A 16030-nucleotide genomic window follows, 5' to 3' on the forward strand; every position below is an offset into this window, starting at 1 on the left:
AATAGCAAAACCAGGAAATCGACATGTGTAGAATAAGAATCGCGTTACTTAAATTAAAGATTATATATGGACTTTACCAGTTTTTACATGCATTCGTGTGTGTGTGTGTGTGTGTGTGTGTGTGTGTGTGTATGCATGTAAGTGTATATTTAGTTTTGGAAGGAGTTGCCAAACTATTTGCCAATTGCAGTTGGTTATATCACTTCATCTTCCTACCAGCAATGCGGTTTCTCTACATCCTTGCCAGCATTTGATATTGCCACTCTTTCTCATTTTTCACACTAATGAATGTATCGTGATAGCTCATCGTGGTCTTAGTTTGCATTTTAGTAAATGGCTCAAGATGCTGAACATCTTTTCTTGAGCTTGTTTCCAACTACAAGCTTATTGGGTAAAAAGCTTATTCATGTCTCTTGCCCATTTTTAAATTCAGTTCTGCTAACATTTCTTTCTTTTTTTATTGCATTAAACATGTAGGCATACTTTAAAATCTTCTCTCTTACCGTTTAATTTTCTCTCGAGCTTATCTACAGCTAGAGGTTTTTGGTGGGAGTCTGTTGGGTCCCCAGTTGTGGAGGCATCTGGATATGGTGGTTGAGTGTGCCTGTACCATATATCATAAAGTTTCCCCGGGGTTCAGACCAGCTTTTCTGTAAAAGTTTTAGCCCTGGGGCTTCTAACCGTGTGCACAGTGTGAATTCCGGCTCCACCCTTGTGTGGCATACGTTTGGGGTTTTGATTTGTCACACATAACGCTTTTTCTCCCCAAAATTCCAGACACGTGTCCAGTTTCCTTTTATATGTGGTGGAGGTCTTTTGTTCTGTGTTTCTCTGTCAGGGCAGCCCTTTGTCACCCCAGCCAGAGCCTGTGTGACCCCCTCCTGTCCTCTACAGCGTGCCCCCTCTTCTGATAACCCCGCTTCCAAAAAAAACACCTAGGCTGTTTGGTTTCAGCTCCTACTGGCTGCTTTGGTTTTGTGCTCCTGTTTCGCTTCCGATACCTGAGATTTTGAACTTTACGATTTCTTTTTAAATGTTTAATTTTTAAACAGCATCTCAGCATGTTTGGTATAACTGGAAGTTTGCCGTATTTGCTTAGTTCACTCTATTGACTGTTGGCTCTGTAAATACTTGCGCTCATGTGAATATGACAGGTTCCTAGAAGTACGATTAAGGAGACAGAGGGTACAAACATTTAGAACTTGGTAGAAACTGCCAGAGTTCACATGACAAGGTTGTACCCATTTATGCTGCCTGTCTAACCCCATGTGCCACTTTCTTCTGTCCCCATTACTGCATGTGGTGCTACCGATTGCTTTACTCAGTCTGAAGTTTTAACATTTAAATTCATTAAAATTTTTTTAAGTTTATTTATTTATTTTGAGAGGGAGAGAGAGTGAGCACTAGTGAGGGAAGGGCAGAAAGAGAGGGAGAGGGAACCCCAAGCAGGCTCTTTGCTGTCAGCGCAGAGCCGGGCGCAGGACTCCATCTCATGAACCATGAGATCATGACCTGAGCTGAAATTAATAGTTGGATGTTTAACCCACTAAGCCACCCAGGCACCCCAACATTTTCATTAATTTTTAAAGGAGGAGCACTTACTTTTTTATGTACTGCACAGGGATTTGATAGGATAAATATAGAGGATGCCTGCCTTACATGGTCAGGGATGCTGCCCCAGCCACCCCTCAGTACAACGTGCCTGAACCGCATGAGCTGGTGCAGAACCAGCCAGCAGCCTGGGCAGCTGGACAGAGATGCAGAGAGCTGAAGTTTACTTACTGCACATATGCACAGCCGCGCTTGCTGTCTGCATTCACAAGTGACGCTCGGAGGCACTGCCTGCTGCAGAGGCAGGTACCAGGTCCAGGATGAGTCTGTCATGGTTCCTAGTTTTCCAGTCTCACAGGCCGGAATCACCGGTGGAGGCTGCCAATATGTATGGGAGCAAAGGGTTATCCTTTTTCCTGGAAGCAGACTGTATGTACCTTGAAATTGGGATTTCCTGCTTCACTTTTTTGCTTTCTAGGTGTTGACTTCATTTGACTCTTCAGACTCAGGGAAGAGTGACACGCTCCAGTGATGCCTCGCTGCTACATGATACTCTCCTGTCTTGGAGAGGAGTCTAACTTTGACAACAGAAGCTTCTGCTACAGGGTTTTGGGCTAAGTTTGCCTCTTGAAAAGAGTCATTTTAAATAGAACTGTCTCAGTGTGCTTGTAGGTAGTAAATTGGTCATTACCGGAGGTATTTGGATGACCACTTGATGGTATTTTGAATGTGAGCTTGGGAAATAAGGATGGACTAATGGCCTTGCCGTTGCCTTCCAGCCCTGAAGGCCAGCATCGCTCCATGGGCACTCCCGGTCTATGGGGCTCCTTCTGACCAGCCCTCTCTTGTCTGACGACTGGCGTCTTGTGCTTGGGGGAGGACTCTCGGCTTTTCTCCTTGGTGTATCATTTTGTGTATGGTTTATTATATTTTAATAAATTATTTATTCAAGACAGGCAGGGGAAAAAGCAAGTGATCGGTTATACCAGGGATCACCCATACATTTGATTTTGGTAAAAAGTTATAATGATCATGTGAAATAATGCTTAAGGATTTTCTGTAGTTTTTTTCTTTTCTCCTTTCCCTCTCTCTCTCCCTCTCCTTCTCCCTCTCCCCATCCTTCCCCCTCCCTCCCTCTTTATTTTTCTCTCTCTTTCCTTCTTTCCTCTTAAGAGATAAGATGAGATAGTAGAATGAGAAGAGGATTTGGAGTCAGACTGACCTGAATTCTCATCCAAAACTCCACTACATTCCAGCTGTGTGACTTTCTGAAAGTTACTTCACCTCACTTATCTTTCCTCATCTGATGAAATAAGGATACTACCTGCCCCGAAGGATGGTAGTAAGGATTTGCGATGCTTTACGACAAAAAGGGATCTTATCGCTTCCTGCTTAAAAATCCTTTAATGTCATCTCACCACTTCTTTGGGTGAATTTAAAGTTTATGTAATGACTTACAAAATCCAGCTCATCTCTCTCCAGCCTTATCTGGCTGCCCCGGCTCTCTCTGAGCGTTGTCAGCCAGGTGGCACTCACACCGGTCAAACTCTCTTGCCTCTGGGACTTGGAATGTGCCCTTCCTCTGCCTGAAAGTTCTTGCTCCTTCTCTGGCTGGGCTAGTTCCTATCCATTCCTCAAGTCTCCAAGTACACATCACACCTTCCCAACGGTCCCTGCCCCACTCAACGCCAGCTCAACCTCCTCAGTCCCTCTCCTTGCCATGTGCAATTTCCGTGTTGAGCACTCATGCCGCCGGGAATGCTGTCGTTGAATATTTGCCTCTTCTGGTGGATGGAAGGTGTGTGAAGGCAGGGGCATTGTCTCTCTTATTTATTCTACATCCGTGCCATCAAACGTAATAGTAAGTGCTTGGTAAAATGTTCATTAAATGAATGAAAGAAGAAGGAAGCAAGAACCTCATTCAGTGCTTCACACTTAGTAGGTCCTCACTAAATGTCAATTCCCTTTCACATTAACCCCCTCCTCCCTTGTCTGTCTTGGCCATGGTAGTGGAATACTATTTCTTGCTGATTTGGTGGGATGGCAACATTACTGTCATTCGCCCTCATCACTTATTCTCAAAACCTGAATTTAAAAAATTTGGATAAAGATTTCAAAATACAAAGTTAAAAGAATTTCTCAGCAGAAACCAGAGTAGAAGTAAGAAGAGTAAGAAGTAAGAGATAAGAGGAAACCCAGATTGTTACCCTATTACATTTTGTGGGGCTTGGTAGTGGACCATGACATAAAGTACATGGGTTAATACTTTTAACTGCTTCCCACTGCCTTTATCTCTTCCATGAAAGAACAAGGACATCATGGAAAAAGTTCTAAAATAACACCTGTCTGGTTTATGGAGAAGGGTGTTTATGACAGGAATTAAACAATTGTTTAGCTTGGAGTCTTTGAAACCCCAAATCAGGCTTTATTTTGTAACTGGAGCATCATTCTCAGCTTCGTTAACATCCTGCTCTCCCATTTCCTTTGTGCATTTTCTGGCGGGGACTGAGTTTGTCCTCACTTTGTAGTCATAAAAACCAAAATTGTTTCTAAATAGAAACAGAGTCTGTGTTAGGGAAGTGGGCGGGGCACGGGGGGGGCGCGTTTGCCTGGAGTAAGGGGTTCTGAGGGCTAGGGTTTCTCTTTGCCCACAGGGGGAGGATGTTTGAGAGAGTCGTGGTGGATGATGGGATGGTGGTGTTTGTGGGTTGCCCTGTGTCCTTAAATGATCACTGAAGCCAGTTTGGTTGGTGAATCGTTGAGTACGTTGGGGCCACTGTGAAAGAGGAAGTTCCCTGTGTCTGACCCTGGGCCCTTCTGCTGCCATCCTCCCGGGAGATGACGGCTGCCACCCTCCAGGAGATGGCAATCTTGAAGCTGCTCACTCCTCTGACCCTTGTTAGGACCCATCCTGGCCATGGTGGATTGGCCAGGTCTTCAGTGTCCCAGGACAGGAAGACTTTAGAGTTTGCCCATGATCTTGTCCACTGCTCCTCCCTATTCAGCCCACATCTCTTTCCTAGAATTCTGTGGTACCTCATAACAGGCCTCTCTGTGCGTCCAGGCTTGCCTCTTCTCCTTCTGTCACCCAGATGCTGGAGTACCTTCGCACACAGCAGTTGATTATGCACCTCCCTTACTTAAAATTCTTACCTTGACGTAAAGGTCACATCAAGGTTTGCCTTCCTCTTCCCTTATATTTAGCATCATTTTCCAATTTTGTCTTCTGTAGACACGTCACCCCATCAAAACACAAAATGACAACAAAATGCAAACCACTTCTAGGCCTCAGCCACACCAGGCTTCTCCCACACTCAGCTCTTACCCCACTTCCTCTACATAAGCCGTGTGTACACTGGGTGCTGAAAATGCCCTGCCTGCGTTTTGTCTGTCCATGGCCCATCCTTCAAGGGAGGTCTTGGCAATCACCTCACGTCTAAGCTTTTCCTGACTACCTAAGTCAGTTCATTGTCTCTTTTCCTCTGCTCCTGAAGTACTTTTATACATGCATCTCTTACCACTTTTGTATTATATTTTAGTAGTTTGGTTGCACATCTCTTTTCTCTTCAAAAATTTTTTAATGTTGTTGGGATGGGCACTGGGTGTTGTATGGGAAACCAGTTTGATGATAAATTTCACATTTAAAAAAATAAAGGAATGCCAAGGTCTCTGGCATAGAAACTCAAAAAAAAATTTTTTTAATGTTTATATATTTTTGAGAGAGACAGAGAGACAGTGTATGAGTAGGGGAGGGGCATAGAGAGAGGGAGACACAGAATCCGAAGCAGGCTCCAGGGTCTGAGCTGTCAGCACAGAGCCCGACGTGGGACTTCAACCCACAGACCGTGAGATCATGACCTGAGCTGAAGTTGGATGCTTTATCGACTGACCCATCCAGGCACCCCTTCTCTTTTCCTCTAAACTATGGGATCTTTGGATCCTCATGGGTGACTTTGGTGTCCAGGTGTTCATGGTTGTTTCCATAAGAGTCCATAGAATTGATGGGATCTCTGAGGCCATTTTATTTTGCCTTTTTTCCCCCCAAATAAATGTATTTTGTCAGTCTTCCTTTCTTACAAGGCCATTTTAGTTCTGTCATTCTTGGTCCGTGATCTTTGAGGAAGCCAAGGCCGTTAGGCAAACAGGATGTACTCCATGAGCTGATTGCTGGAGTCTTCCTGATTTTCACCCAGGATCTCCTGAATGGGAGAAGATATTTGCAAATGATCTATCCAATAAGGAGTTAATATCCAAATATATAAAGAAGTTATATAAGTCAACACCAAAAACTCCCACAAATAATCCCATTAAAAATGGGCAGAGGACATGATAGACATTTTTCCAAAGAAGACATGCAGATAACCAACAGACACATGAAAAGATCCTGAAGCAATCTTTTCCTTTATTTGTACAAAAATACTAGTGTTTGGATACTGCTTACCTATTTACAAGAAAAATTCATACATGTACACCCATATCTATATCTCTATTTTTGCTTGACCTTCACAGTATCTATCTGGAATAAGTGGTATTAGCTTCATTTTTCAGTAGAGGAAACTGAGGCATGGGGACCTCGCTTTGCCTGAGGCTCATCAGTAATGAAGCGAAGATTGACTTCCCTGATTTTTTCCTTGATTCACAAGGGAAAAACATGAGCTGGGAGTGAGGCATAGCAGAGGGCAGCATATGAGATGCTCTAATTTCCAATCTACTTCAGTAGGAATCACTTTGTGTGGTGACCATCTTTTGACACAGAGGGTTTCCGGGTGAGGTGGCTTGGTCCCGCTTCTTTCTTAATCTAGCTAGGTGTGGCTTGGCGACCATGGCATATGGTCTTCAGGGAGATAGGCTCTGGCCAGTGTGGCTGGTTTGGGACTTTAACTGGGAAGGCCTAGAGAAGGTCTACACTGGGGGATGTTGCTTTCGACCAGAAGCTGGGTTCGTAAGATGACAGAGTGACGTGTTGCCATCATGCAGAGGCCTTGTGGAAAAGCTGTAGTTTTCAAGGGTCCGACAACAGAAGAAAAGCATTGAATTAGGAAACTGGGCTTGGTCATCTGCAGTATGATTGTGAGCAAGCCCTTTTGCCTTCTGGGCCTATTTTCCCAATTTGTAAAATAAGAAAACACCGGCCTTCCCCTCTCAGGAGGTTGTGTGAGATGTGATGACGTATGCCACTGTGCCGTGAAGGGTATTTCAGACTGTACAAACAGATTAGCGAACACACTTGAAGGCTCGGAGTTGGCAGCCTGGCTTGCGCTCCTAGCTCTCTGCTTACTCAGCCCTGGTATGACTCAGGGTGAGTCACTTTGTCTCTCTGAGCCTCTGTTTTCCCATCTGTAGAACCCTCTCACAGGGTGATTACGGGGATTCAAAAATCCAATAGAGGATTTTGGAAGTAAAAGCACTAGAGAAATGTGACAGCCAGACAGATGTGCCTCTTCTTCATCTAGGGAAAAGCCTTAACTCCAGAATCAGTGTTTGAGATGAGCATTCTTTGGCATCATCAGTAATGGCCTGTAATGAGCCTTTCCGGTGGGCAGAGCCTGGGACTGGGTGTTGTAGGGGGAGGAGGGACAGGGAGAGTGTGACACTTGGTGAAGTAGTATCTGCATTTGGGGGACTCCTGGTCTGATTGGGTAGATAGGACAGACACAAGCCCGCTCTTGGAAGCGCATTTTGAAGGGGCTTCCAGACCTCTGCCTTTGGAAGCTTCTACTGTACGAAACGAATCAAATGAAAGAAACTAGAAGCTCGTGTTCATGCTGACAAATGCAGAAAAGAGGTGGGGAAGATGACTGGCTGCTGTGGTCCCTGGGACAGCCTCACTAGGTCATTGTGTCTTCACGTCTGGGGAAGCGGTTCCTCTGCAAAGCTCTGGAAGTGTCACTGAACATCTAACATAAGGCAAGCCTCTTATGGCTGGACACAAGGTGGGCATCCCATCTCTTTTGAATCTGAACTCGAAGACTTCCTCCCTTGGGAGGACACTAACCCTTTCCCAGATAATGATATTCTGAATGACTCTGAGAAAGCTTTTTCTCCTAAGGATGACAGTCCTGGAGCTCATCAGAGTGGTGCCTGGTCTGAATCCATTTCCACACACACTTCTGAGGGGGGAGGTAGGCCAGTCTCACAGGAATCTTTCTGATCAACATGCATAATTAGTCCTTTGTCACTGGACTCTGAAAAACTGTTGGAGTCAGGTAGTTAAATGGATGCAAAATATTCTTTTGATCAGGAAACTTTTCTTAAGGATATTGGTTATCATGAAAAAGTTGCTTCATGGATATTTCCACCTTCTGTTTTTTTTTCTTTTTTTTGAGAGAGAGCATGTATGTGTGCATGTGCAAGTGGTGGAGGGGCAAAGGGAGAGGGGAGAGAATTCCAAGCCGGCTCCATGCTGTCAGTACGGAGCCTGATGTGGGGCTCGATCTCACAGCAGTGAGATCATGACCTGAGTAGAAATCAAGTGTTGGACGCTTAACCGACTGAGCCACCCAGGCGCCCCTCCACCTTCCATTTTCTATAGGTAATTGCTAAAGAGTTAACATGAGAGTAAAATATAGGATCACCAAACTACAAAAGCTTGACCTTCTGGGAATCATTTGTAGCCTTTAGCATAAAGATTTGGAAAAGAGTGTCACATTTATTTTGATCAAATATCCTAACATCTGAGTCTACTCCCAGAATGCAGTTACCCCATGGTTTCAGTGTGAAAGGCTACATCTCAGAGATGGAAGAGAGAAACTGAATTCGAGTCCCCAACAACCCTCCACGTCTAGCTTCACACCTCAGTCAATCCCCTTTGAACACATGATGTAGGAATAGAAGTGGGGGGCAGAATCTGCGGTCAACCTGGCATTTTGGGGGTATGAAGACACTGTTGACTCAGGCCTCATTCAAGCAGGGCTTCATAGTGTCCCGGAAAGCTTGGGAATCCACTTAGAAATAATTATGGATTATATTAAAGTGTCACAGGAACAGCCATTTTTCTCTAAAAAGGCATTTCCTCCTGAGGGCTTGTTACCAAGAATCCTGGAGCTCCAGGCCACTTTGCTGTACCGTCAGCAGGTGGCTGCTTACTTGTGGATTCCTTTAAGTTCTTGCTCAATAGTCTTATCACCCAGACTGTATTTTGCAAACAATACAATAAACCACTAATTAAGTCACCTACCTTTCCCCTGCCTTTCCCTTAGCTGAATGCCCAGGACCTCTTCTTTACAATGCTTGTAATTCATCTATATTCATTGACTTTGTAAAATTAAACTTCTGATTTTGAGATAACTATAGCTTCCACATGGAAGAAATAATACATAGAGATCCCATGGGCTCTACCTCAGTTTCCCTGGATGGCAGCTTCCTGCAAAACTATAGAACAATTTCACAGCCAAGATACTGACATTGGTACAGTCAAGATACAGAATATTCCACTGCCACAAGAAAGCCTTGTGTTGCTTTTGTGTAGCCACACTCACTTCTTTTCTGCCCTCACGCCCTCCGTAAGCCCGTGGCAACCATTAATTTGTTCTCTCTTGGTATAATTTTGTCCCTTCAAGGATCTTGTGTGAATGGAATCATGTAGTACCTTATCTTTGGGGATTGTTTTTTTCAGTCCCGCTCACTGCATGTATCAATAGTTTGTACCCTTATATTGCTGAGTATTTTCTGTAGTGTGGATGTACTGTGGTGTACCTAACCATTTATCTGTTGAAGGACATCTGGGTTCTTTCCAGTTTTTAGCCATTAGGAATAATGCTCTGTAAATATTCGTGTACAGGTTTTTATGTGAGCATAAGTTTTCATTTTAATGGGATAAATGCCCAGGATTGTAATTGCTGGGTCATACGGCAGTTGCATATTTGGTTTTTTAACTGCAGAATTCTTTCCTGGAGTGGTTGTACCATTTGATATTAACACTGACAGTATATGAGTGCTCCAGTTTATCTGCATTCTCACCAGCCTTGGTGTTGTCACTCTTTTCTAGTTCAGCCATTCTCATAGGTGAGTATTGATAGCTTATCATCATATTAATTTGCATTTCCCAGATGGCACATCTTTTCATGGGCTTGTCTGCCACCTGTATATGCTCTTGGAGGAAATGTCCCTTCATGCCTTTTCCTCATTTTCTGATTGGATTGTTTGTTTTTTTTTTATTGTTGAGTTTTGAGATTATACATTATAAATTATATATTCTAGATACTATTTCTTTGTGGGGTATGTGGTTTGCAAAAAATCTTCTCTAGGTCATAGTGTGTCTTTTCATTCTCCTAAAAGCATTCTGCTCTTGGTGGGTGGAGTGTTTTATAAATATCGACTAAATTCTGTTGGTTGATGATGTTGTTGGGTTATGCTATATCCTTGCTAATTTTCTGTCTGGTTGTTCTATCAAAGATTGTGAGAGAAGTGTGTGGACTGGACTGTTTCCCCTTTCAGTTCTACCAGTTTTTGCTATGTCCTTATGAATTGACCCTTTTATCATTATGTAAGACACTTTTCTGTCTCTGTTGTTCAGATTGGGTAATTTCTATTGTTTCCTCTTCAAGTTTCACTGATTGTTTCCTCTTTCCCCTCCATTTTTCTGTTGAACGTATCTACTGAAATGTTTACATTGGTTATTGCATTTTTGGTTCTAAAATTGATACTTGGTTCATCTTTATATCTTCTCTTTCTTTGCTGAGACTTTCTATTTTTTTGCTATTTCTGACACTTTCTATTTTTTTTTTTTTCATTTGTTTCCAGCATATTTGTAATTGCCTGTCCAAGCATTTTTAGGATGGCTGTTTAAAAATCTTCATCAGAGGGCGCCTGGGTGGCGCAGTTGGTTAAGTGTCCGACTTCAGCCAGGTCACGATCTCGCGGTCCGTGAGTTCAAGCCCCGTGTCAGGCTCTGGGCTGATGGCTCAGAGCCTGGAGCCTGCTTCCGATTCTGTGTCTCCCTCTCTCTCTGCCCCTCCCCCGTTCATGCTCTGTCTCTCTCTGTCCCAAAAATAAATAAATTGAAAAAAAAATTAAAAAAAAATAAATAAAATAAAATCTTCATCAGATATTTCTGACATCTCTGTCATCTTGATGTTGGCACCTATTGGTTATTTTTCACTCATTTGATATTTACCTATTTCTTGGCATAACAAGCGATTTTGGTAGAAAGGGCATTTTGGAAATTTTATATTTGGAACTCTGGATCTTATTTAAGCCTTTTGTTTTAGGTGGCTTCCTTTGACTTGAGTATGGCAGAAGAAGGGGGTATCCCCTCATTTCTACCAGGTTGGGGTAGAAGTTTAGGTTTTTAACCCAGCCTCTATTGACACCTAGGGGTGCTGCTTGTTATCTCTGGGTCGGGGTGAGAATTCTGTTGCCCATTGAACTTACACTGATACCTCCCTGTCTTGTGGGCAGAGGTGGCTTCATTATTCTGGTGGACATGGAAATCCAGGCTCCCTACTGGGCCTTTTCCAGCACTAGCCCCATAGGGAGGAGGAGAAAAAGGAGGAGGTTGAGTGCTTCATTACAGCCTCGAGATGGGGGAAATCTAGCTTCCTAGTAGCCTTTGCTGGCCTGGGTAGTTATGGGGCCACCCATTTTACTGTGCTGCTTGCCTACGGTAGAGTGGTTATTATCTAACAATTTTCTGTCTCGGGAGGCTGCCCCTTTCCCATTCTTGTCGCTATAGAGAGTGAGCTTTTGTTGGAACGTTTTTTTGTCTGCATCCATTGGTCTTTCCAGGTTCTTGGCTTCTTTAGCTTTAAGTCTGGGAATACATGAGGCACAAAGAAAACCCAGAGAACACATCTCTGTTATGCCTAGGCAGTTTTTTTGCTTTTTTCTCTTTCAGAGTCTTAAATTTGTGTTAAATGTAAGTCCAAGATGTTTAGCTGTACTTAGAGGAGGAGTAGAAAAAGTGTGTCTACTTTATCTTTCTGGAAGTGGAAGTCCCTTACAATTTATTTTTATTTGCTTTATTCTTATAGGTCTCTCTCTTTTCCTGCCTTGCGGTTTCAGGGCTCAAGCTTCCTTAACCACACTTGTATAAATCCTTTCCATGGGAAGAGAAGTTAAAATCCCAAGCCTAGAAGGGCTGTGTGCATCGGGGGGAGGGGTGGAAACAGTTCCCGTACCCAAAGATGTACACTGGGCACTGTATAGATTTCTGGCTTTCTTTCACTTGCCTTTTAAGGCCTGGAGCCAACCATAGAGGAGACAAGGATATTCAGATTATTTTATATTCACTAAGGGCTCTTTATCCTCTAGGGGAAAAAACAAGTTCTCATGACACAAGAGGAAGTTTCACCTAGAGATTTATAAGAACCTGTAAGTGGCACAGAGGAGCAGCTGGGGGTAGGGGGAGGGTCCCTTCCAGCTTGGCCTGGCCTCTGAAAGCTGGCTACTGAGTGTGAAACCCATCTGTGATACTTTCTTGGAGCTGAGGTTCTCTGGACTTCATCCTTCACTGAGTCTGCTTCTGCAAAAGCCTATTATTTAGGGAAATGTAACCTTGATGTGAAACAGCATGTGTTTCTAATCCAGCTAGACCTAGTCTGGGGCTTGGTTCCATCTTTTGCTAGCTGTATGACCTTGAAGTTCAGTCATCCACTTAAAAACCATCCTGTAGTGCCTACTCTGGGCCAGCCACCATGCTGGGTTTTGGGACAGAGTAGTGGTACTTTTCACTGCTCCCTTTCCTTTCCTTTCTGACCATAAGCACGTCATCAGCTGGTTTTATGTAAAAATATGTAAAAAAATCAGACTACTTTACCCCATCACCTCATCTCTTTCACAGGCTGTTATAACAAGTCCCCTGAGTCTGTTCTTTGCTCTAATCCTCTGCCTCAATTCATTATCTACATAGTAGCCAGGGTGATCTTTTAAAACACGCACCAGGGCGCCTGGCTGGCGCAGTCGGTTAAGCGTCCGACTTCAGCCAGGTCACGATCTCGCGGTCCGTGAGTTCGAGCCCACGCGTCAGGCTCTGGGCTGATGGCTCGGAGCCTGGAGCCTGTTTCCGATTCTGTGTCTCCCCTCTCTCTCTGCCCCTCGCCCCATTCATGCTCTGTCTCTCTCTGTCCCAAAAAATAAATAAACGTTGAAAAAAAAATTTTTTTAAAACACGCACCAGATTAATGTTCTTTTGTTAAACCTCTCCAGTTCCACTCAGACATACTGGGAATGAAGTCCAGTCCCTCCTCATGGCCCACTAGGTCCTGTGTGGTCTGGTTTCCGCTCCCCTCTGAGCTCATCTGGCATCCCTTTCCCATCATCCAGTCAGCTTTGGTCATGCCAGACTTCCCTTTTTGCCTGAAAACATCACAGCTTGTCCCCCCCTGGGGTTATTTGCTAGTTATTATCTCTGCCTCAGATAGTTTTTCATACAAGTTTGAATAGATGGTTTCTGGTTGTCATTAATAGTTTCAGTTCAAATGCTGTTCCTCCCCTGCTCTTTATGTTATATTCTATCCAGTCCACCATGTCCCTACCCCTTCCTCTTAGTTAGCTCTTATCACAATTTGAAGTTATCTTGATTTGTCTACTAGTCCCAGCTCCACGAGAGCAGACATCACACTGTTTCCTTCATTGCTGTACATCCAGCTCTAGGACAGTTCCTGGCACAGAACGGTGAATATTTGTTGAGTAAAGTTGCTTAATCCTCTTCAGCCTCTTCAATCCTCTTTCTGACTTGTTGCATTGGAATAATAATTAGCCAACAATACAGGGTTGTGTTTAGAATTAAGTGAGATAATAAATGTATGTGAGGTACTTAGTACAATGCTTGGCTCACAGGAAGCCAAATAATAGATTTTCATTGTTTCCTCATGATTATATATAATGTTCACTTCCATTCTCTCATACTCCTCTAGTACCCCCCCCCTTTTTTTAAGAGAGGAAGTGTGAGTAGGGGAGGGGCAGAGGAAGAGGGAGAGAGAGAATCTTAAGCAGGCTCCATGCCCAGTGCAGAGCCAGACGTGGGACTTGGTTTCACGAACTGCAAAATCATGACCTGAGCCGAAATCAAGAGTTGGAGACTCAACTGACTGAGCCACCCAGGCACCCTCTCTAGTACCTGTTTTTGCTCCTAACGCTCCATCTGGAGTGTCATGAGCATTTAATAGTGACAGATGCTGATTGGTCAGATGCTTGCAATGAAATCCTAACTTAGTTCTCTCTTGATCATGTTTTTCTGTACAGGTTCTACAGCTGGGCTCAGACATCCTTCCCCAGTACAAGCAAGAGGCACCAAAGACTCCCCCTCACATCATCTTACATTACTGTGTTTTTTAAGACCACGTGGGATTGGATCATCTTGATCTAACCTTCTACACAGCTATCCTGGTCCCTTACAATGTCTCCTTTAAAACCAGGCAGAACAACGTGGCCTGGCTGGTTGTGGATAGCATCGTGGATGTGATCTTTTGGTGGACATTGTGCTGAATTTTCATACTACTTTTGTTGGACCAGCTGGGGAGGTGATTTCTGACCCCAAACTCATCCGCATGAACTACCTGAAGACGTGGTTTGTGATTGACCTTCTGTCCTGTTTGCCATATGATGTCATCAACGCTTTTGAGAACGTGGATGAGGTTAGTGCCTTTATGGGTGATCCAGGGAAGATTGGTTTTGCTGATCAGATTCCACCACCCCTGGAGGGGAGAGAGAGTCAGGTACATGCCTCAAATCTCAGACCTTGTTGTCATGTCTTGAAAGCTGAATAAATGTGGGTGGTCAACAGAAGAGTAATTACATGGGTGGGAACTAGCATGGCTAATGTCTGGAATAGAGGGAGCATGCTTGATAGATATCCTCGCCTGCTGTTTTTGTCCTTTGGAGGTTTGGAGGCCCTGCATGTCCGTGAATGGATGTGGAAGAGACCAGAAGCTTCCTTCTTATTTTACGTGGAGTGCAAGCCACTGGCTCAGGGGTGGTGGGGCTGCAGAAGCAGGCATGCATTGCCACTGCATTGGTGAATCTTTCACTTGGTATGCAATTGCTGAATGCTACTTACTGATTATTCTAATTATGGGGATTTTTGTATCATCTGCTGCTGACCTTTGCTGTTGCATAACTAATTAACTCCTGGCAACAGGGATGCTATTTAACCCCCAGGTTTGCTTGCTTTTTTTTTTTTTTTTTTTGTAAATGTTGGAAAAGAATGACTTGTTACTTGGCAATGACCACTGGAATTCAGCGGTCCATACTCTCCCTTGCATACATTTGCCGAGGGAGTCAGGCTACGGTCAAGTTCGCCCTGTGATTAAGAGGAGTAGTGCTATTGCTGGATTACGCTGCTTTGGATTGTTAGTCCTGCAGGCAATGGAGGGGATGAAGAGAAAAATGCTCTTTAAGTGTATTGGAATTAGGACATGCTCAAACAGTCAGTGAATGGGTGCCTGGGACGAGTTGCACAAGGAAGTGGCCACTGGCCTGGTTCAGGTGATTTTCTCCTTTGAAAAAGCAAGGATACTATTCATAGCAGCACTCTCAACAATAGCCAAATTATGGAAAGAGCCTAAATGTCCATCAACTGATGAATGGATAAAGAAATTGTGGTATATATACACAATGGAATACTACGTGGCAATGAGAAAAAAATGAAATATGGCCTTTTGTAGCAACGTGGATGGAACTGGAGAGTGTGATGCTAAGTGAAATAAGCCATACAGAGAAAGACAGATACCATATGGTTTCACTCTTATGTGGATCCTGAGAAACTTAACAGGAACCCATGGGGGGGGGGAAGGAAAAAAAAAAAAAAAAGAGGTTAGAGTGGGAGAGAGCCAAAGCATAAGAGACTGTTAAAAACTGAGAACAAACTGAGGGTTGAGGGGGGGGGGGAGGGAGGGGAGGGTGGGTGATGGGTATTGAGGAGGGCACCTTTTGGGATGAGCACTGGGTGTTGTATGGAAACCAATTTGTCAATAAATTTCATATATATGTAAAAAAAAAAAAGAAAAGAAAAAGCAAGGATATCATGTCATCGCAAAGGAAAATGCAGATTCTTATCCAGCTTAAGTGTTACATGGGAGTTGTTCTTTCTTTTTCCTGCTGCCTACTTGATCCTCCAAATGCATTAAAGATCAAGTAGTTCGTCTGGTAAATCTTCAGCGTCATGTAGCAGTGGGCCCTCACTGCCTCAGATTACAGAGGGTCCTAGAAATCTCAGTCTGGCTAGGGTGTTACCTGGGTGGGTAATTCAGGAAGCCATCTGGAGACTGAGTTGAGGCAAGATTCACTCTCTGGGCTAAAGAGCTAATGGGACTAGTCTTGAGATAATTGGAAGGAACAGCCAGCTCCCTGCCAAGACCACAGGGTCTGGCCAGTGACTCTGTGACTTGCTGGTGGCATAATGATACCTCTCAGCCTTCAGATCAGTGTCAGTAATGGGTGAAGACTCCAGCCCTTTTCTCTTTGAGAACCCAGCTACCTACCACTTCTCTCTCCAGGAACTGATGTTGAGATGCTCTAAACCCAGAACAACACCTGCTTT

At 43.9% G+C, this 16030-nt stretch overlaps 1 protein-coding gene across 1 annotated transcript in view; it reads left to right on the forward strand.

The window, feature by feature from the left end:
* The window catches only part of KCNH1 (potassium voltage-gated channel subfamily H member 1), a 387521-nt gene that overhangs the window by 62237 nt on the left and 309254 nt on the right, over positions 1-16030 (forward strand). Inside the window, 4 exon segments of the mRNA XM_030302755.1 lie at positions 13735-13821; positions 13823-13850; positions 13853-13957; positions 13960-14126. Of these exon segments, the coding sequence (XP_030158615.1) occupies positions 13735-13821; positions 13823-13850; positions 13853-13957; positions 13960-14126 (387 nt within the window).

This window comes from Lynx canadensis, chromosome F1 (genome assembly GCF_007474595.2).
Source record: "Lynx canadensis isolate LIC74 chromosome F1, mLynCan4.pri.v2, whole genome shotgun sequence".
Classification (NCBI taxonomy): Eukaryota; Metazoa; Chordata; class Mammalia; order Carnivora; family Felidae; genus Lynx; species Lynx canadensis.